This window comes from Anomaloglossus baeobatrachus, chromosome 2 (assembly GCF_048569485.1).
Source record: "Anomaloglossus baeobatrachus isolate aAnoBae1 chromosome 2, aAnoBae1.hap1, whole genome shotgun sequence".
Classification (NCBI taxonomy): Eukaryota; Metazoa; Chordata; class Amphibia; order Anura; family Aromobatidae; genus Anomaloglossus; species Anomaloglossus baeobatrachus.
The window spans coordinates 706,518,315-706,539,920 of record NC_134354.1 but is presented as its reverse complement, the minus strand read 5'-3'; the positions used below and the strand labels follow the sequence as shown (position 1 = coordinate 706,539,920).

The window sequence follows — 21,606 nt, the reverse complement described above, 5'->3', positions numbered from 1 at the left end:
TATCACTTCTTTTCCGCACGTCGCTGCGGGATTTCACTCCATTGACTCCAATGTTAATCGTGAAATCCCGCAGGGAATAACGCAGGCAGCAAATTCTGTGCGGTTCACTGCGTTTTCCTGCGTTATTCCCTGCGGTATTTCGCGGTTTACCTCCAGTAATGTACATCGCCTGTCTGCGGTTTTGCAGGGAAGTGATGTCATTACAGGAAGAGGAAGTGGAGCAGAGAGTAAACACACACACATCACAGACACACACACATCACAGACATAGATCACAGACATAGAACACAGACAAATAGAACACACATAGAAAGAAAACGGAAATATAGAAAACAAAGAACGTTATCTCCACTGTATATTTACCGTCCAGCCGAGGTAAGCACACAGCGGCGGCCTGGTATTCTCAGGCTGGGGAGGGAGAGGGGCAGGGTTAATGTCGCCCGCCTCACTCCCCCTCCCGCAGCCGAGAATATCAGCCGCAGCTGCCCCGCCACTGTCGCATGCATTATGCGGCAGCACCGGCGTGTCCTCGGCTCTTCCTGCTGCCGTGTAGCAGTGGCAGCAGGGTAGTACAAGGGGTTAATGGTGGCGGATCACCGCCATTAACTCCAGGCTTGATCATGGCAGCGTCTATGTGACAGCTGACATGATCAACCCGTAAGTAAAGTGAAAAAAAACACACAGAAAAATCCTTTATTTTAAATAAAACAAACAAGCCTCGTTCACCATTTTATTAACCCCTCCCGCACCAAAGCTCCATCCAGTCGCGACTGTCACAGACACAGCGCTGAATGAATGCAGCAGACAGCAGAGGTAATTACCGGTCATTTCCCACGGCCGGTAATGTGACCTCACTGCCGACCGTGGGAAATGCAGTGATCTGTCCTCTATCTACCTATCCCTCTATCTATTCTTCTGTCTATCTACTATCTCAGAATTAAATGACTTTTTTTTTTTTCAATGTGCTTTATTGCATTGAATGCAATAAAGCACATCCCAACCCGCACGCGGCAAAACCGCAAACAATACCGCGGTCAAACCGGCATGCGGTTTTCGGGTGCGGTTTGCCGCGGTTTTTTACCGCGGGTGCGGTAATCTTTGAGAGCATGCGGAATTTTCTCAAGAAAATTCCATTTCCCAGTGCGCACATAGCCTTAAGGTCCAGTCACACTAAACAACATCGCTAGCAACATCGCTGCTAACGAACAACTTTTGTGACGTTGCTAGCGATGTTGCTGTGTGTGACATCCAGCAACAACCTGGCCCCTGCTGTGAGGTCATTGGTTGTTGCTGAATGTCCTGGACCATTTTTTAGTTGTTGCTGTCCCACTGTGAAGCACAGATCGCTGTGTGTGACAGCGAGACAGCAACAACTAAATGTGCAGGCAGCAGGAGCCGGCTTCTGCGGACTCTGGTAACCAATGTAAACATCGGGTAACCAAGAAGCCCTTACCTTGGTTACCCGATATTTACCTTCGTTACCAGCCTCCGCCGCTCTCAGCTGTCAGTGCCGGCTCCTGCTCTGTGCACATGTAGCTGCAGGACACATTGGGTAATTAACCCCATGTGTACTGTAGCTAGGAGAGCAGGGAGCCAGGGCTAAGCGGTGTGCGCTGGTAACCAAGGTAAATATCGGGTTGGTTACCCGATATTTACCTTAGTTACCAAGCGCAGCATCGCTTCCACGCGGCGCTGCTGGCTGGGGGCTGGTCACTGGTTGCTGGTGACAGCTCACCAGCAACTCGTGTAGCCACGCTCCAGCGATCCCTGCCAGGTCAGGTTGCTGGTGGGATCGCTGGAGCGTCGCAGTGCGACATCTCACCAGCAACCAGTAAAATTCGGTGCTCGCTTTGATCCGGTCACGCTCACGTGTTGGTGACCGGTCGTGTGGAACAACATTATTAGTATACAGAGCTCTCATAAATTTACGTGAGCTAAGAACCTAAAAAATAAACTAAAATGAAAGTGTCAGTCTTCTACCGTCAGAAGTGTTGTAACTTGTTCCCGGTAAAGCAACCCTCCCAGCAGACGAGACAGGGATGACTGACGTGAAGAAATGTATATTGGGTGTCACAATATTGAATGATGCTATTCACAAGCCAGAGAGGTGTTTAATAAGAAAGTGTGAAAAATGAGAATTTAGCAAAGCTGCTCCTGTTTTCTGCCGCTGCCTGCCTGATCAGATAGAGCCATAAAACAATGTGTTCATTGGGATAATACAGGCTGATGCACGAAGGCTTAGTTTTATGAGCTGAAACGCCGGTTAACGTGATGGGCATGTAGCCCAATAAAAACTAGATCCCGTCTTACTAATTGACAAATCACCTTGAGTTTTCTCACCTTTCTTCTGCATGTCCCAGGTGGATTATAGGAAGCCTGACACTAACTCCTAATGCTCAGCACTCCCAGATATCCTTCATTTACTACCAAGGGCAGACTATGGATTAAAGAGCCATTGTCCCTATACATTATAATCTATACAGAGGCTTCATACCAGGGGTGTAGAGTTTGAAATCACAATATTGGAGGATCAAAGTACTGTAAACAGCGTTGGATTAAAGGGAACCGGTCACCAAATTTTTCCCTTATGAGCTACGGCCATCACCAGCAAGTCCTTATACACAGCATTCCAGAATAGCGTATATAAGAGCCCAGGCCGCTGTGTAGAATGTAAAAAACACCTTTATTGTACAAAGGGGGTGGTCCGGTCCAATAGGTGTCAATTGTCACAGGTAGGTCGCCTCCCCCATCTTGTGTGATCGCTGTCCTTCTCCCCAGCCCAGTGTGGATGACGTGTCCTACGTCATCCACACACAGGCTGGTCTAGCACTCCTACGCAGGCGCACTATGATCTGCACTCTGAGAGCAGATAAAAGTATTGTAGTGCGCATGTGCGGGCGGTCTTTGACTTTCCTTGCGTTTGCGCATTACTGTACTTTGTTCTGCCCTCAGCAGGTCAGAGAGACGAGCGCTTGCGCACGCAATGCAAGCCAGTGACGATGACGTAGGATGCGTCCTCCACAGAGGACTGGGAAGGAAGAGGACGGCACTCGCAGCACAGAGGAGACGCCGGACACAGACCAACAACACCCATTGGAATAGACCGCCCCCTAGGTATTAGGTATAATAAAGGTTTTTTTTATTGTATACAAATCGACCTGGGCTCTTATATACAATATTCTGGAATGCTGTATATAAGGACTTACTGGTGATGGCTGAAGCTTATAAGGGAATAACCTGGTGACCAGTACCCTTTAAAGCCGACTTACTTTGCATAAAGCTCGGGAAAAAAAATATGTACTGTAAAACAGTAAACAGAGGAAAAAGGGAGGAGGGGAGGAGGGGTATGCAGCTGCAGGATCTCAGAGTCTAATTCTATAATTCACAGAATATTGGTATAAAATGCTGAAAACTTGTTGCACAACATGAAACTTTGCAAAAATATCGTGACTTTCCTTGATATAATGCTCGTCCCAGCCAGCTCCACCAAAATGGGCATGCTGGGGCAGGATGGGGCATGGAACCCACCTGAAAAAATTAAACAAAACTGATGCCTCCTTAATGGGGAAAATTACACCGGAAATATACGCCAACCCTGGGGGCGCGCTGCAATTGCACACATCTTAATGAATTAGGCGCACCATACTCCATCACGCCCTTCATTAATCTGACGTGCAGAACGTCTTAATACATCTGCCAATTAAGCGTTTCAGTGAAATGACAACAGAGGGACGAGGAGCAGCAATCTGATGGGTCCAGAGCACACCGTGCTGCTTTAAAGGGAATCTGTCACCAGGTTTTTGCTCCCCCATCTGAAAGAATCATATTGTAGAGACAGAGACCCTGATTCCAGCGATGTGTCACTTGCTGAGCTGTTTTGATAAAATCAATGTTTTCTCTGCTGCAGATCTACCAGTTATACAGAGCTGATGAATATGCTGGACTACCTGACAGCACGCCAAGTAGTCCTGTAATGATAATCTACTGCTGATTATACAGTGCTTTTATCAAAACTACACTAAGCAGTTCAGTAAGTGACACATCGCTGGAAACAGGATCTCTGCCCCCACATTATACTGCTCTCAGATTAGGTGGCAAAAACCTGGTGACAGCTTCCCTTTAATAACACACTAGGAAGGCCATACTTATTTTGTAAAGCACAGAAAGAAAAAATATGCATTTACAGAAGAGGGCAAAGGGAAAAAGACTCAGTACATAAATAAAACACTGTCCCGGTGGGTTCAGCTTCAGAAACACAGCAGATTGGCTGGCATAGCAAGGAGAAAGCTGAAGCCTCGAGTGCAGGGAGAATCTAGTAACCCATGTAGGACATGGACAGGTTGGGCCTGGACCCTGATCCAGCGGGTGGCCCCCTCTACGACACGCATAGGACACATGGAGATAGGTGGTCCTAAATGAAGCAGTCCAATTCTCGAATAAAACTGACCTGTGACAACTGGTCCTTCCGTGGGAGCAGAAACGGGGAATATCTTGAGACGTTTTCCTGTGTAGAGTGATCTGTAAAAACACGCAATTATTAGCGTGACCTCATGACACTTATACAGCAACTGAAATAGACATGGTTTACAGAAATGAATAGCAGCACATACAGAGGCCACCACCCGTGGTTATAGCCACGAATACAGAACATTGCCAAAAGTTATATTCTTAATGGGATTCCTACGTGCAAAAATGTCTTAAAAGAGAATCTATTACCAGGTTTTTTCCCACCTTATCTGACAGCAGTATAATATAGAGACAGAGACCCTGACTCCAGCGATGTGTCACTTATTGGGCTGCTTTCCATAACTTAGATTTCATCTCCTGTTGATAAAACACAGATTTTCCATAAAGGGACTAGTAAACCAGCTGCCATGTAGTTCTCAATATTCTTGAGAGCTATATAACCCCGCCGCCACCACTAATTATCCTGTTTTCTGCCTATGCACAGTGTACATAGAAAGCTGCCAATCAGTGGTGTGGGCGGGGTTATACAGAGCTCAGCATTCAGAGAACTAGAAGATCTGCAGGAGATAAAGTTTTTCAGCAAAACTACAGCAGCCAGCCTACCAAGTGATACACTGCTGGAATCAGGGTCTCTGCCCCTACATCATGTTGCCCCCCTACCTGCTGACAGATACTCTTTAACCCCCTTTAACCCCCTCAAGAAATTTCACGTACAGTCAAGATCGGGAAGGGGTTCCAACAAATTAATGTAAAGGAATATCATGAGGACACAGGAGCAGAGCCAACATGACCACCACCAGGAGCCCGGCGTACATTATAGCCAAACTCCAGTTGTCACAGTCAGGGCTGGTCCCTACACCGCCTTTGGCTGTTTTCCCCCCAAAATGGAGCATTCAATAGCAATTGCAGCACTTATGGCACTGGTAGAGCACTGGTAGAGAAAATACGCTCCCTCTCCCACCCGATCCGGACCCCCGCAACATTATTACATGAGCCCGATCGTTTGCCATGCCAATCAGAAGTCAATATGATGACCTCCAGGTCAGCCAGCTATGGCAAGCCTGATAAACCAAGCAAGGCGCATGGGGGTAAGAGGCGTCAGTCAGTGTCACACTGACAGGTACATCTCAATATACTATACCAGCAATCAGAGTAATAAAAGTTAATATCCCATATACACCAAGTAAAAAAGTAAGGGAAAAGAAATCTGAAATTAAAGAACAAAACAATGAAAAAAATATACCAATAAATATATATATATTTATATAAAAACAAAAATAAAAAAGTACCCGTATTTGGTACCGCCGCATCCGGAACAACCCAACCTATAAAACTATCACATTACCGTAGATAACTCCGTCAATGAACAGCGTAAAAAAATATATATAATAAAAAAAAATGTACCAAAAATTATGTATTTTCATCATACAGCTGACAAAAAAAGTGGAATAAAACATGATCAATGAAAACATCATCTTGTACAACAAAAAACAAGCAGCCATACAGCTCAATCAGCAAAAACAAACTATAGCTCTCAAAATACAGCAATGCAGAAACTATTTTTTTTATATATAAAATTGCCTCACTTAAAGCGGAATAGAAAGAGTGATCAAAAAGACATTTTGTGGCCCAAACTGTTGGCAGAAAAATAAAAAAACTATAGATAAAAATATATTAAAAAAAAAAAATATATATATATATATATATATATATATATATATATATATAGATAGTTAGGTCCAGAAATATTTGAACAGTGACACAAGTTTTGTTATTTTAGCTGTTTACAAAAACATGTTCAGAAATACAATTCTATATATAATATGGGCTGAAAGTGCACACTCCCAGCTGCAATATGAGAGTTTTCACATCCAAATCGGAGAAAGGGTTTAGGAATCATAGCTCTGTAATGCATAGCCTCCTCTTTTTCAAGGGACCAAAAGTAATTGGACAAGGGACTCTAAGGGCTGCAATTAACTCTGAAGGAGTCTCCCTCGTTAACCTGTAATCAATGAAGTAGTTAAAAGGTCTGGGGTTGATGACAGGTGTGTGGTTTTGCATTTGGAAGCTGTTGCTGTGACCAGACAACATGCGGTCTAAGGAACTCTCAATTGAGGTGAAGCAGAACATCCTGAGGCTGAAAAAAAGAAAAAAACCATCAGAGAGATAGCAGACATGATTGGAGTAGCAAAATCAACAGTCGGGTACATTCTGAGAAAAAAGGAATTGACTGGTGAGCTTGGGAACCCAAAAAGGCCTGGGCGTCCACGGATGACAACAGTGGTGGATGATCGCCGCATACTTTCTTTGGTGAAGAAGAACCCGTTCACAACATAAACTGAAGTCCAGAACACTCTCAGTGAAGTAGGTGTATCTGTCTCTAAGTCAACAGTAAAGAGAAGACTCCATGAAAGTAAATACAAAGGGTTCACATCTAGATGCAAACCATTCATCAATTCCAAAAATAGACAGGCCAGAGTTAAATTTGCTGAAAAACACCTCATGAAGCCAGCTCAGTTCTGGAAAAGTATTCTATGGACAGATGAGACCAAGATCAACCTGTACCAGAATGATGGGAAGAAAAAAGTTTGGAGAAGAAAGGGAACGGCACATGATCCAAGGCACACCACATCCTCTGTAAAACATGGTGGAGGCAACGTGATGGCATGGGCATGCATGGCTTTCAATGGCACTGGGTCACTTGTGTTTATTGATGACATAACAGCAGACAAGAGTAGCCGGATGAATTCTGAAGTGTACCGGGATATACTTTCAGCCCAGATTCAGCCAAATGCCGCAAAGTTGATCGGACGGCGCTTCATAGTACAGATGGACAATGACCCCAAGCATACAGCCAAAGCTACCCAGGAGTTCATGAGTGCAAAAAAGTGGAACATTCTGCAATGGCCAAGTCAATCACCAGATCTTAACCCAATTGAGCATGCATTTCACTTGCTCAAATCCAGACTTAAGACGGAAAGACCCACAAACAAGCAAGACCTGAAGGCTGCGGCTGTAAAGGCCTGGCAAAGCATTAAGAAGGAGGAAACCCAGCGTTTGGTGATGTTCATGGGTTCCAGACTTAAGGCAGTGATTGCCTCCAAAGGATTCGCAACAAAATATTGAAAATAAAATTTTTTTTTTTGGGTTTGGTTTATTTGTCCAATTACTTTTGACCTCCTAAAATGTGGAGTGTTTGTAAAGAAATGTGTACAATTCCTACAATTTCTATCAGATATTTTTGTTCAAACCTTCAAATTAAACGTTACAATCTGCACTTGAATTCTGTTGTCGAGATTTCATTTCAAATCCAATGTGGTGGCATGCAGAGCCCAACTCGCGAAAATTGTGTCACTGTCCAAATATTTCTGGACCTAACTGTATAGATATATATAGATATATATATACTAGAAGGTGGCCCGATTCTACGCATCGGGTATTCTAGAATTTACGTATTGTGTAGTTCATGTATGATTTTTGTTTTATATATATATATATATATATATATATATATATATATATATATATATATATATATATATATAGAGAGAGAGAGATGTTGTTGTGTGTAGTTACCAAGTGTTTGTGTAGGCGCTGTACATGTTCTGGGTGTTGTCTGGGTGTGACGGGGGGTGAGAGCGGTGTTGTATGTGTGTTGCGTGTGTTGCGTTGTTTGTGGAGCGCTGTGTGTCTGTAGCGTTGTGTGTCTGTTGCGCAGTTTGTGTGTGTGTGGTGTGTTTTGGGGGGAGGTATGTTTTGTGCAATGTGTGTGTTGTGCGGTATGTGCGTATATTTGTGTGTGCCGCGGTGTTTGTGTGTTGTGTGTGTGCAGCGTTGTCTGTGTGTGTGGGTGTCTGTGTAGGGCAGTTGTTTGTGGTTCCCAGTGTGTGTGTGTGTGTGTGGTGTGTTGTGCAGTGCGCGCGCGTGTGTGTGTGTGTGTGTGTGTGTGTGTGTGTGTGTGTGTGTGTGTGTGCGTGCATCAGCCTCTCTTCTCTCAGCCTACCTCTCCCAGCCTCCCTCCTCCCAGCCTCCCCAGCATCAGCCTCCGCCAGCATCAGCCTCTCTCCTTCCAGCCTCCTCCAGCATCAGCCTCCCTCTCCCAGCCTTTCCCAGGATCAGCCTCTCTCCTCCCAGCCTCCGTCCTCCCAGCCTTCCCCAGCATCAGCTTTCCCCTCCCAGCCTCCCTCAGCATCAGCCTTCCCCAGCATCAACCTCTCTCCTCCCAGCCTCAGCCTCTCTCCTTCCAGCCTCCCCCAGCATCAGCCTCTCTCCTTCCAGCTTCCCTCAGCATCAGCCGCCCCTTCCCAGCCTTCCCCAGGATCAGCCTCTCTCCTCCCAGCCTCCTTCCTCCCAGCCTCCTTCCTCCCAGCCTCCCTCAGCATCAGCCTTCTGCTCCCAGTCTCCCCCAGCATCAGCCTCCCCATGCATCAGCCTCCACCAGCATCAGCCTCTCTCCTTCCAGCCTCTCTCCTTCCAGCCTCCCCCAGCATCAGCCTCCCCTTCCCAGCCTTCCCCAGGATCAGCCTCTCTCCTCCCAGCCTCCTTCATCCCAGCCTCCCTCTCCCAGCCTCCCTCAGCATCAGCCTTCCGCTCCCAGTCTCCCCCAGCATCAGCCTCCCCAAGCATCAGCCTCCACCAGCATCAGCCTCTCTCCTTCCAGCCTCCCCCAGCATCAGCCTCTCCCCTTCCAGCCTCCCTCAGCATCAGCCTCCCGTTCCCAGCCTTCCCCAGGATCAGCCTCTCTCCTCCCAGCCTCCTTCCTCCCAGCCTCCCTCAGCATCAGCCTTCCCCTCCCAGTCTCCCCCAGCATCAGCCTCCCCAAGCATCAGCCTCCACCAGCATTAGCCTCTCTCCTTCCAGCCTCCCCCAGCATCAGCCTCCCCAAGCATCAGCCTCCACCAGCATCAGCCTCCCTCGTCCCAGCCTCCCCCTCCCAGCCTCCCCCAGCATCAGCCTCTCTCCTCCCAGCCTTCCCCATGATCAGCCTCTCTGCTCCCAGCCTCCTCCAGCACGCCGTGCTCCTCTGCCGACACTCACACACCCGATCGCATCCACTCACACACACCCGATCGCATCCACTCACACACACCCGATCGCATCCACTCACACACACCCGATCGCATCCACTCACACACACCCGATCGCATCCACTCACACACACCCGATCGCATCCACTCACACACACCCGATGGCATCCACTCACACACACCCGATGGCATCCACTCACACACACCCGATGGCATCCACTCACACACACCCGATCGCATCCACTGAGACACACCCGATCGCATCCACTCACACACACCCGATCGCATCCACTCACACACACCCGATGGCATCCACTCACACACACCCGATGGCATCCACTCACACACACCCGATGGCATCCACTCACACACACCCGATCGCATCCACTGAGACACACCCGATCGCATCCACTCACACACACCCGATCGCATCCACTCACACACACCCGATTGCATCCACTCACACACACCCGATCGCATCCACTCACACACACCCGATCGCATCCACTCACACACACCCGATCGCATCCACTCACACACACCCGATCGCATCCACTCACACACACCCGATCGCATCCACTCACACACACCCGATCGCATCCACTCACACACACCCGATCGCATCCACTCACACACACCCGATCGCATCCACTCACACACACAGACACTGACGATATCGCACATACGCGCTTATACTCACAACATCCGGGGATATCACATGCTTCTGGCCATGTGATCCTCCGGCAGGTCCTGGAAGATCACAACAGCACAGTATCGAGGCCGAGAAGCAAGCGATATCCCAGGATGTTGTGAGTATGTGGATGCGATGTGATGTGTGTGTGTGAGTGAGTGTGATCTGATTTGTGTGTGTGTATGTGTGTGCTGTTATGTGTGTGCTGTTATGTGTCTGTATTTTCCGCCGCTGCAGGACCTTGATGTGTGGATGCGATGTGATGTGTGTGTGAGGTGTGTATGAGAGTGAGTGTGAGCCGGTGTACACTGGTAACTATGATACACATCGGGTAACTAAGGGACCTTAGTTACCCGATGTGTATAATGGTTACCAGCTTTCACGGCCTCCGTGAAGATCCCAGCATCGCAAGGTTATGTCTGGCGCTGCCGGGATCCTGACGGAGCCGGTGTAGAAGCAAGAGATATCCCAGCATGTTGTGATGTGTGAGGTGTGTGTGAGAGTGAGTGTGAGAGTGAGTGTGATCTGATGTGTGTGTGTACTCACCTGGGAATCGGGGCTCCGTGTCAGTTGGGCCAGAGCGAGCGTGGATTGCGTGAGGGGGGCGGGGCCTGCAGAGAGCCGGGGCGAGAGGCCAATCCGTGTGGGGGGGCGGGGCCATGGCGAGCCCAGCGGCCAATCAGCTTTGTGTCACCGTAAGGACACAATTTCGGAGCATGACAGACAGAAAGACAGACAGACAGACAGAATAAGGCAATTATATATATAGATATCCATATATATCTAGATATCTAAAAAAAAATTGATTATGCAAAAAACCTTTATTTTGCAAAAAAAGCGTTTTTTTTGGGGGGGGGGGGGTGATAGCAGCCAAACCTTAAAAAAAAAAAAAAAAACAGAACAAAAACAACTATATAACCTGATATCGGCTGTAGCCGTACTGACCGGAAGAATAAAGCCGCCTAATCACTTATACCGCAAGGTAAATGGCGTACAAAATAGTAATAAAGCCAATTCTTCAACTGCTGTTGATTTTTTCATTCTGCCTCATAAAAATCGCAGTGGGGCTCAGCTCATATTTATCCTGCGCTCTACGCTGAGCACCAAGGGGTGCAGTCTCTAAAAAAACTGTTTTTGTAAATTTTGATGAAAAAAAAAAAAATATAGAAACTTTTAATTATTTATTTATTTTTTTTAGGAAGTTAAAAGTGTTAAAAGTTAATGTTTCAAAACAAAGATGCTGATGTAAAGTAGACATGTGGCAAATGGTATTTATTAATGATTTTGTGTGAAATAACTAACTGGATTAAGGGCATAAGAATTTAAAGTTTAAATATTGTGAAATTTTCAAAAACATTTTATCAAATTTTAAAGAGATTTTCATAAATTAACGCAAATGATTTTGACCAAAATTTACTACTAACATGAACTACAATGTGTCAAAAATAAAAAAAAAACAAAAAAAAAACAATTTGGAATCACCGGGAAATATATTGAAGTATTCTAGAGTTACCACCTTATAAAGTAACACCGGTCAGAATTGTAAAATTTGGCCTCGTCAGGAAGGTGAAAACCGGGGGGGGGGGGGTTTAAGCTACTTCAACTGTATCTCAGAATAGGGAAACATTGTTTTTTTTAACAAGTAGCACAAATTGAAGAGTCATGGATTTTTTATTACTATATTTAAATATACCCAAAATTCTCAAAATCTTTTGCTAAAAAAATTCTAAAAAACATAGCCCGATTTTTATATCACTTAATCACCAAATGTTAAACTGTTTTTTGACTTTAAAAAAAAAACAAAACAAAAAAAACCTACTACTTCAATACTTAGGAAGATGTAACAAAAAATTAGGATATCTTATTTAAAAATTGACCTCGGTTACAAAAACAGTTATATGGCAAGATTCACTTTTTAAAATGCAAAATTCGGCACCATTTAAAATTATTTTGCCATTTTATTTTTTGAGGTACCCCAAACTAATTTGCTAAATTATTTAGATGAGACCCATGGTAACGAATGTTACATCACATGAAAGCCTTGTGTGTCTAATGTATGTTTTCAAAATGTTGTGTTTGTTGCTTATGGACACAGTGTTCTACGCACGCGGGAAAACAAAATGGCGAAATCTAACGCAATATTCACAGGAACTGAGAGCAGAGGAGGGATAAAATTCTTGTTTCTGCAAGGAAAGTCCGGGAAGGATATTCATGGTGATATGTCGCAGACATTGGGGGGAGATCAGTGCCCTTCATATTCCACAGTTAAGAACTGGGTTGCCATATTCCAAATAAAGGGCCACTTCAGCACCAACGATGAGGAACGTCCGGGACGACCGAGAGTGGTTGTTGTTCCGGAGATCGTCGATGCGGTGCACAACCTCATACTGGAGAATCCCCGAATTTCAGCTAAAGCAATAGCAGACATCATGGGGATTTCACGTGAACGTGTTTGTGTCATTATCCATGAACATTTGGACATGAGGAAGCTATTTACAAAGTGGGTCCCCAAATGTTTGACAACAGATCGGAGAAGCAGCGAGTGACAACTTCCCGGTCCATTTGTCATAGTTTCCGGACTGATAAGAACTTCCTGGATCGACTGGTCACTATGGAGGAGACCTGGATGTATTTGTATGAGCCTAAAAAAAAGGAGCAGTCAAAAGAGTGGAGGCACAGTGGTTATTCTCATCCAAAGAAGTTCAGGATGCAAAAATCAGCCACTAATGGCGTCTGTGTTCTGGGATAAGGAGGGCGCTTACTGCTAGTGGATTACATTCAAAAGGGTTCCACCATCAATGCAAGGTATTACATTGAACTTTTGGAACTATCCGCTCACACTGCACAAGTGACCACGGCAAAACTGGCAGAGCTGAGCTTCCAGCTGATTGACCACTCACCTTATTCACCAGATCTAGCTCCCTCTGACTATCATCTGTTTCCAAACCTGAAGAAACACCTCAAGGGTACCAAATTTAACACCATTTCTGATGCCATGGCTGATAGGCTTTCAGAACTTGGAATACTGATGTAAGAAGTGTTGACATCAGTGGAGAGTATGTGGAATAAATGTAAACTTTCAGCATCTTATCTTGTTTCTTTCTGGGTGAAGCCAAAGACTTATCAGCAGCCCCTCGTACACTTTGAGGACCCTCTGCACGCACACTGCTGAAGGTCTTTTGACAGAAACGTCTGTGCTTGTGCTGGTCCTACAAGTTCTTCACAATAAAAAACACTATTCACATTGATCCTGAGTACCAAGTTTCTACATCTTCTTAGGGGTAGCTAAAAGGAGATAGAATTTAATTATCGCGTTCTTTCGCAATTTGAAGAGAAAGAGGATTTGGTGTTGTGTATCAAATCAGAAAGAGAGCCACAAGAAGTATAGTATAAAAGACTACTGGTACGGGTTCTATTGCTCTACAGCATCGGGCATGGCCGCTACCGAATATACTATGATGTGCCTAGTAGACAATGTTGTCTACCAGGCATAGCACAGTATATTTGGCAGTGGCCATGCCCAATGCCGCAGATCAATCCCATTCAAGTGAATAGGACTGAGCTAAATTTATAGTCAAAGATGTTACAAAACTTTTGGAGATATGTCTGGTACACCAGGATAGGCAACACATTTTAAAGGGAACCTGTCATCAGAAACTTTGCACTAAACCTAAAAGATTCCCTTCTGCAGCTCCTGGGCTGTATTCTAGCAATGTTCCTATTGTTCTTGTGCCCCCTTTCAGATCAAAATAAAGACTTTATAAAGTGGTACCTTTTTGTATTCAAATCTTGATAATGGTACACGGGGGCGGGCTCTCTGGTGTCCGTTAGTCTGCCTCCCTGTCGCTTTAGGCCGTCCCCCATGGCGCAATTTCATACCTCAGGAGGCCGCCCAGTGCGTCCGAGGTCTCGTGCATGCGCCGTGCCACTCTAGCGGGACTGTGCAATGTGCACAGTGTGACCACTGGTGACGTGTTGCGCAGGCGTGAGATTATGGGCGGCGCTGTGATTTTCATCAGCAAGTACCAGCCCATAATCTCGTGCTCACGCTTTCACCGCCGCCTCCACCGCTGCATCCACCGTTCAGCAAGCGCTGGCCAGCTTACCTCACGTCACCTCTTTCCCATCTTGCCCTGGATCAGGAAATAGATGGGAGGAGCGGAGCAGGACACCAGTGATCAGGAGGAGACGCGGAGAGGAGCTACCGACATACATAGTCTGGGCAGCCTCCTGAGGTATGAAATTGCGCAATGGGGGACGGCCTAAAGTGGCAGGAGGAAGACTAACGGACACCAGACAGCCCGCCCCCGTGTACCATTATCAAGATTTGAATACAAAAAGGTACCACTTTATAAAGTCTTTATTTTGGTCTGAAAGGGGGCACAAGAACAATAGGAACCTTGCTAGAATACAGCCCAGGAGCTGCAGAGGGGGAATCTTTTAGGTTTAGCGCAAAATTTCTGCTGACAGGTTCCCTTCCAATAACACTTGAATCGGCACAATATTTTTAACCATCTGGGTGGGAAAACAGTGGACATCAGAAACTAGGGAAGTCTTAAAAAAATAACCTATAAATACGGTCTGAATATGGTTAGAAATGGTTTATAGGGTTGTATATGAAAACAGATTTCCATCGCAGGCAGCCTATATTGGTCTGATTGTGCCGATTCCGGGGAATATTTACCCGTCCACCCTGGCAAACAGCCTAGAAGATGAGCAAATTTTGCTGCATTATTATGACGCAAAATCAAAGTAATATAAAATGTTCCCGAATCAAATCCTTGATATATAATATCGGCAATTAGGCTTTGCAGGCCAATTCCCAGCATACGTCTCGTAAAATAGCTCAGAGTAGCTCTCATTACTTTAGATATGATTGCCTGTAATTGAAATACTCAGAGGAGAAAATCTTTTTAATGGGGTAGCTGCTAATTGGGTACGAGGGGTGAGTCACATGTGAATTAACCTAGACGTGTCCTGTATCCCTACACAATTCAGTGGAATACACTAGTACATCTATAAAAAAGGGGAAGAAGAAAAAAAAAAACCTGTGAAGAACAAGTTTCCTTGGCGTGTGTTTATACATCCGCCCACTCCTGGCTTTCCAAATGCTTCATGTTTAGTCAGCTAAATGCAGGCGATTCATTTCATTGCTAGTTTACATGCTAGAATTAAAGAAGCTCAGGAACCGGCTATTAGCACCGTAACATGAAAGCCACTTTTTTTTTTTTTTTCAGGTGACTAAAATCCCAAATTAATAACAAAAATAGACAGTTGTACTCTGCAATGCTAAAGCATGCAAACAATGAATACAAGAAAATAGACATGCATTACTGCTTAAGGAAATCAGGAAAAATTGGGATATTTAGCATAGAAAAATGGCCATTTCTATATCTGCCCAGTAGCCACGTCAAGGCATATCTTGTTACTGGGAACCTGAAGCCTCTCTCAGGCAATTTTATTCTTCAGTAGCAGGTTCCTACATGCCCATACACATGGAGTTTGCAACCCAGAGAGAGGCTTTAGTTTAGTGTAGGTTCCCAGTAACGAGATATGCCTTGACGTGGCTACTGGGCAGATATTGAAATGGCCATTTTTTTTATGCTAAATATCTAAATTTTTCCTATATTTCCTTAGGCAGTAATGCATATCTATATTCTTACATTCATTGTTTGCATGCTTTGGCATTTCAGAGTGCAACTGTCTTTATTTATTATATGTCATGTTCAGTTTTGCACCTGTTCGGACTGCATTTTGGGAGTGCAGTCAAGTCTTTTTGTCTAAATTATAAAAACCAAGGTTGTCATGCCTTTTGGGGTGTTTCCATGCAAACATTAGAAAAACATTTTCCATAATTTTTGTGTAGCCTTCTTGTTGGAGAAGTAGAGGGTCCAGGATGAATCGGGTCTATGAATATTGTATCTAAGGAAGCCCCTATAACGCCTGTCACATTTGAAGATCCCAACATGCCAAAAAAAAACAGAAATCCCTCACAAATGAACCCATTCCGCAAATTACACCTCTCAAGGAATTTATGTAGGTTTGTAGTGAGCAATTCTAACCCTAAATAAAAAATACCCCCCCCAAAAAAAAAAATACCATTTGTTACCAGTAAAAATGTTGCTTTGGCCCCAAAGTTTTAATTTTCCAAAAGGGCACTAGGACAAAATGGACCACACAATGTGTTATCGGATTTCTCCTGAATGTGGCAATACCCCACATGTGGATGAAAACTACTTCTGATTCCCAGTGCTAAGCTCAGAAGGGAAGGAGCGCCATATTAGACTTCAGACTTTGACGTTATGGTTTGTGGGTGCCATGTCACATCAGAAAAGCCCGAGGAGCCAGAACAGCAGAAATTCCCAACAAGTGACCCCATTTTACTAACTGTACCCCTCAATGAGTTCATCTAGGGTTCCAGCGACTATAGTGACAAAACAGGTGGTGTCATACTATTGGGTGGTAAAGAATAAATTACATTTTTTCCACTATAGTGTTATATTAGCCCCAGATTTCCAATTTTTACAAGAGGAATAGGTTAAAAAAGGCCCCATAATATGTTACACGATTTCTCCTGTACACGGCGATACGTACTGTTTGACCACACGGCAGAACTCAGAATGGAAAGGTCACCATTTGACTTTTGAAGCACAGAATATTTTGCGGACTCCTTTAGTAAAGCTTCTAAGTACCAGAACAGCAGAAACCCCCTCAAGTGACCCCATTTTGGAAACTACACCCCTCTAGGAATTGAAGTACAGGTGTAGTAGCGACAAATTTTGTCTCTAGAAAACACCCATGGAGTCAAATGCAGTGAATGTCGCAGAATTATAAATTGCAAATAAGCCCTTGTGATGCCCAGTACACTGTAGTGCCCGTACATTGTGCCCAGATTGTGACTCATGAGACACACACCCCGTAAATTAAGCAGACCCTCCTCAACTACAACAATGCCAAATATGTTGATGTTAACCGTGGTTTAAACACATTAGGGGGCTCAGAAAGAAGGGGAATCATTGGATTTTGGAGCACAGATTTTGCTAGGGGTGGGAGGGGGGGGTTGGGAGGGAGCCATAGCGCTTTTCTACAACTTGTGTTAACTGTAATGTTAGAACTCCCTATATTTCTATTAACAGCTGACAGACCTGAGCAAGAACGTGTCTTTTTGTGAGTTGAGTTGAATGCTATTGGTGGCAATTTGGGGTGCAGAACATTTTGGATTCATTCACATTTATCCTGTGCTCTACACTTAGCACTTATATTAGAGTTTCCATCTATGTGTCAAAAATCTATGATGGCCAGGACATACGGGTACGTCCATTTGTGGGAACACACCGCAATATAGAACATATCGGTATGTCTAATTTTGGGAAGGGGTTAAAGAATAGCCATGATTTTACCCATTATTTCATAAGATCAATAGTACATGTGAAAATAAGAACCTCTGTAATATAAAAATCAACAAAATCTTCTTTCTCCCTCCTGGATTGATTATTCGTTCTCAAAATTCTCAATTTCGATTACAGATATAGGAAGAGTAAGTACGGGTTTAATGCCGCGCTGGAACCACAGGAGCCAAGGGTTAATAAATTCCTTTTATTTGTTCACAGGTCTACGCGTTTCAGAGACATATCCATCTCCTTCATCAGGACATCCAAAGGAATCACGTATAGGAGATGATAGTTTGTGCTCATAATGTTCTATATAGAACTGTAAAGGCCACGTCTCACTAAGCGACATCGCTGCTGAGTCACGGTTTTTGCGACGCAACGGCGATCTTGCTAGCACTGTCGCTGTGTGTGACATCCAGCAACGACCTGGCCCCTGCTGTGAGGTCGCCAGTTGTTGCTGAATGTCCTGGACCATTTTTTGGTCTTTGCTCTCCCGCTGTGAAGCACACATCGCTGTGTTTGACAGCGAGAGAGCAACGATCTGAATGTGCAGGGAGCAGGGAGTCGGCTTCTGCGGACGCTGGTAACCAAGGTACACATCGGGTAACCAAGCAAAGCGCTGTGCTTGGTTACCCGATATTTACCTTGGTTACCAGCAACCGCAGCTTCTAGAAGCCGGCTCCCTGCTCCCTGCACACGTAGCCAAGGTACACATCGGGTAACCAGGCAAAGCGCTGTGCTTGGTTACCCTATATTTACCTTGGTTACCAGTGTCCGCATCTTCTAGAAGCCGCGCTCCCTGCACACGTAGCCAAGGCACACATCGGGTAACTATAAGCAAAGCGCTTTGCTTAGTAACCCGATGTGTACCATGGTTACGAAGCACAGCGTCGTTACATAGGTTGCTGGTGGCTGATCTCTGATCGCTGTGGAGATCTGCCTGTTTGACAGCTCACAAGCGACCATGTAGCGACACTCCAGCGATCCCTGCCAGGTCAGATCGCTGGTGGGATTGCTGGAGCGTCGCTTAGTGTGACGGTACCTTAAGTGATATTTCAGGTGGACCTGTAGTAACATCCCTGTGCCGGCCACTAGCTTTTCCTTCAATCCAGGAGGTGAAAGAAGGAGACTTACCTGATCTACTGCTTTTTCTTCATGAACTGATAGGTCAACCTGTTAAGCCTGTAATCAGGGAAGACAGATATGTCTTATCTCCGTAATACAAATAACAGTTGGTGTTTTTAAAATTCTATGGACGGAGGAGCAGAGCGCAGCACTGCTAATTCAAGTTCACCTGAAACAGCAGATACAGTTCTCCATAGAACTTTACGAGCACCAACTGCCATCTCCTATGTCAGTAATAGGAAAATCTGTATTCATTGAAGACAGATTTTAGCAATTGTGTATTTTGAGAATAAAAGATCAGGAAGAGAAAAAAAAGCAGATTTAACTGATAAGCTATGGTTAAAAATGTGCATATTTTCATGTGTACTATTGATTTATTAACTCAAAATGAAAAGAACAGCGTACATGTACGATGCACGTTGGAAGTGGGTACACGGGGTGAGCTCGCCCTACGCTCAACAGGTAATGGCTGTGTGTTAAACTTAGGATCAGCCTCTAATAATTGAGGGAGGAGCGGAGATTCACCCGAGATTTTTACCAGTTAAATCCCACTGAAACTCTGACAGTGGCATTAAACACGTGCCGGGAGCGAGCCGTGCCTTTTTAAGTGCCCATCGGGGCACATGTGACGTGACCGATGGATTGCTACGACAGCCGGGAGTCTGATAAAGACCTCCATACTTGTCATAGCAGTGCTCCTTTGAAACCTGCCTGTGGCCGGGCTTCAAAGGAGACTGATTTTGATTATATACAGCAAAGCTGTGAGATTGCTATATATAGCACAAGTGATTAGATGATTGCAGCTTCAAGTATCCTAAGGAGACTATTAAGAACAGTGAAAAGTGAAAAATAAATAAATAAAAATTTAAAAGAAAAAAGAATGGGAAAAAAAGTTAAAACCACCCCCCTTGAATCTATCAGAGAGATAATAAATTAAAGGCGTTAGGCTGATTTCACACTGCAGTCCGATCTCCGTCCAGTGGTCCAGTCGGGCTTCCGTCAGAACTCCCCCGCAAAATGGGTTTTGGATGTATGCACCTATGGGCCATTGACTATAATGATACGTCTGGGTGTTCGCCTTCAATAAGCATATACTCCCAAAAATGGTTCATGACAGAGCATACGGTGACTCCATCTGCACCACTATAGTCAATGGCCACGTCGTCGCATGCATCTAAACCCCCCGTTTTGCAGGAGGGTTCGGACGGAAACCCCCGACGGGACCACTGGACGGAGGTCAGAATGCACTGTGAAAGCGGCCTTAGGCTACTTTCACACATCAGTTTTCTGCATTCAGAAACAATCCTTTTTTTTTCCTGATCCAACGGATCCGGCAAAAAAATGTAAAAAACCGTATCCACCGGATCCGTTTTTTAACTGATCCGTTATGCCGGATGCGTAAAAAAACGGATCCGTTGGATCCGTTTTGTCCGTTGTTTTTTTTGCTGGATCAATTTTTTCAAAACATTGGAGCACGCTCAGTTTACAAAAACGGATCCGGCAGCCGCATCCGTTTTTTTGCCGCATAACGCCGGATCCGGCGTCCATAGGCTTCCATTGTAAAACACGCCGTATCGCGTCGGCGCGATGCGTTTTCTTTACCGGACAAAAAACCGTTACAAGATACATTGACTCCGGCCGCCGCTTTAATTAATTTTGCCGCATCCGGAAAAAAACGGATGCAAACGCAAAGCCATCAGGCACAATCCGGTAACAATGCAAATCTATGGGGATAAAATGGATGCGGTACCGGATCAGTTTTACCCCGTTTTTTTCCGGATTGTGCCTGATGGAAAAAACCTGATGTGTGAAAGTAGCCTTATCCAGGAATACAAAAGTGACAGTCTATCCTTAATAAAGCACATCAGTATGCGATCGGTGTGGGTCCTACTTTTGGCAGTGCTGCCAATCATCTGAAGGGGTTGCATCATTTTTAGGGCGCAACGCCGCATTCGTGGTAGTGGTTATGTCTGGTATTGCAACTCTATGCCATTTATTTGTGTAGGACTTAATGGCAGCCAAATAATTAATATTAATCATAAATTCTTCAGCTTATTGAAGATTGTATTCAACACACAGATCTCAATTATATTCTACCCATGGAGCACAGAAGAAAGAATTGAACTATAATTGTACAATACGTAAAACGTGGAAGTTACAGCCAACACCCCCAACCGGAGGGGTAAGACTAAGGACAGGACTGGGAAGGGTTAAACGTTCTTCTCCGCAAAGAGCTTATAGAAGCCAATTGAAGCACTTGGTGAATTCACAGTTAACGAGTCGCTGCTAAGAGCCTGAATTCTTCCAGTTTGGGATAAGCCGATTACAAAACAGGGTTTTCATTTTCTCCCCGCTGCCCGTGAATACAACTTTTGTTTCAATTCCCATCAAACACATACACACATGCTTTTTGAATTACCAAAAGTTCAGACTCGACTCCTCCAAAACGGATCACGCTGCGATGTACGGCAGTAAAAAAGTATGACCACTTCATGTGCTGCAGACATTTTCTATTTTAAGTCAAAAATGGTCATTATTTGTTCTTCGTATTTTGTTGTGGGGTTTTTTCCCTTTAAAAGGAACCTGTGAGGTGCAATATGCACTCAGAGCCACGAGCAGTTCTGGGTGTATATTGCTAATCCCTGCCTAACTGTCCCTGTATCTAGTAGCATAGAAAAAGGGATCTTTAGAAAAAGTATTTCTAAAGATCCTTTATGATATGCTAATGAGCGCAGGGACTAGTCCCCGATGGTGTTTCTCCCCTTAGGCTGCTTTCACACTACTTTTTTTTAACATGCGTCATGAACGTTTTTTTGCTGTAAAAGTGGATCCTGCTTTTACAGCAAAAAAAAACGCATGCAAACGCATGTGATATTTTGCAGGATCCTGTCACTTTAAGTTTATG

The 21,606-nt window shown here is 44.8% G+C and overlaps 1 protein-coding gene and 1 long non-coding RNA gene across 2 annotated transcripts in view; one reads left to right on the top strand and one right to left on the bottom strand.

Moving 5' to 3' along the window:
- LOC142290624 (uncharacterized) overlaps window positions 1-21,606 on the top strand; it is a 119,853-nt gene that overhangs the window by 18,751 nt on the left and 79,496 nt on the right. The gene's annotated exons all lie outside the window — the stretch shown is intronic.
- Window positions 1-21,606, bottom strand: part of MRPS31 (mitochondrial ribosomal protein S31) — a 120,189-nt gene that overhangs the window by 34,577 nt on the left and 64,006 nt on the right. Inside the window, exon 5 of the mRNA XM_075334592.1 lies at window positions 4,448-4,518. Within this exon, the coding sequence (XP_075190707.1) occupies window positions 4,448-4,518 (71 nt within the window). The remainder of the gene's footprint in view (window positions 1-4,447; window positions 4,519-21,606) is intronic.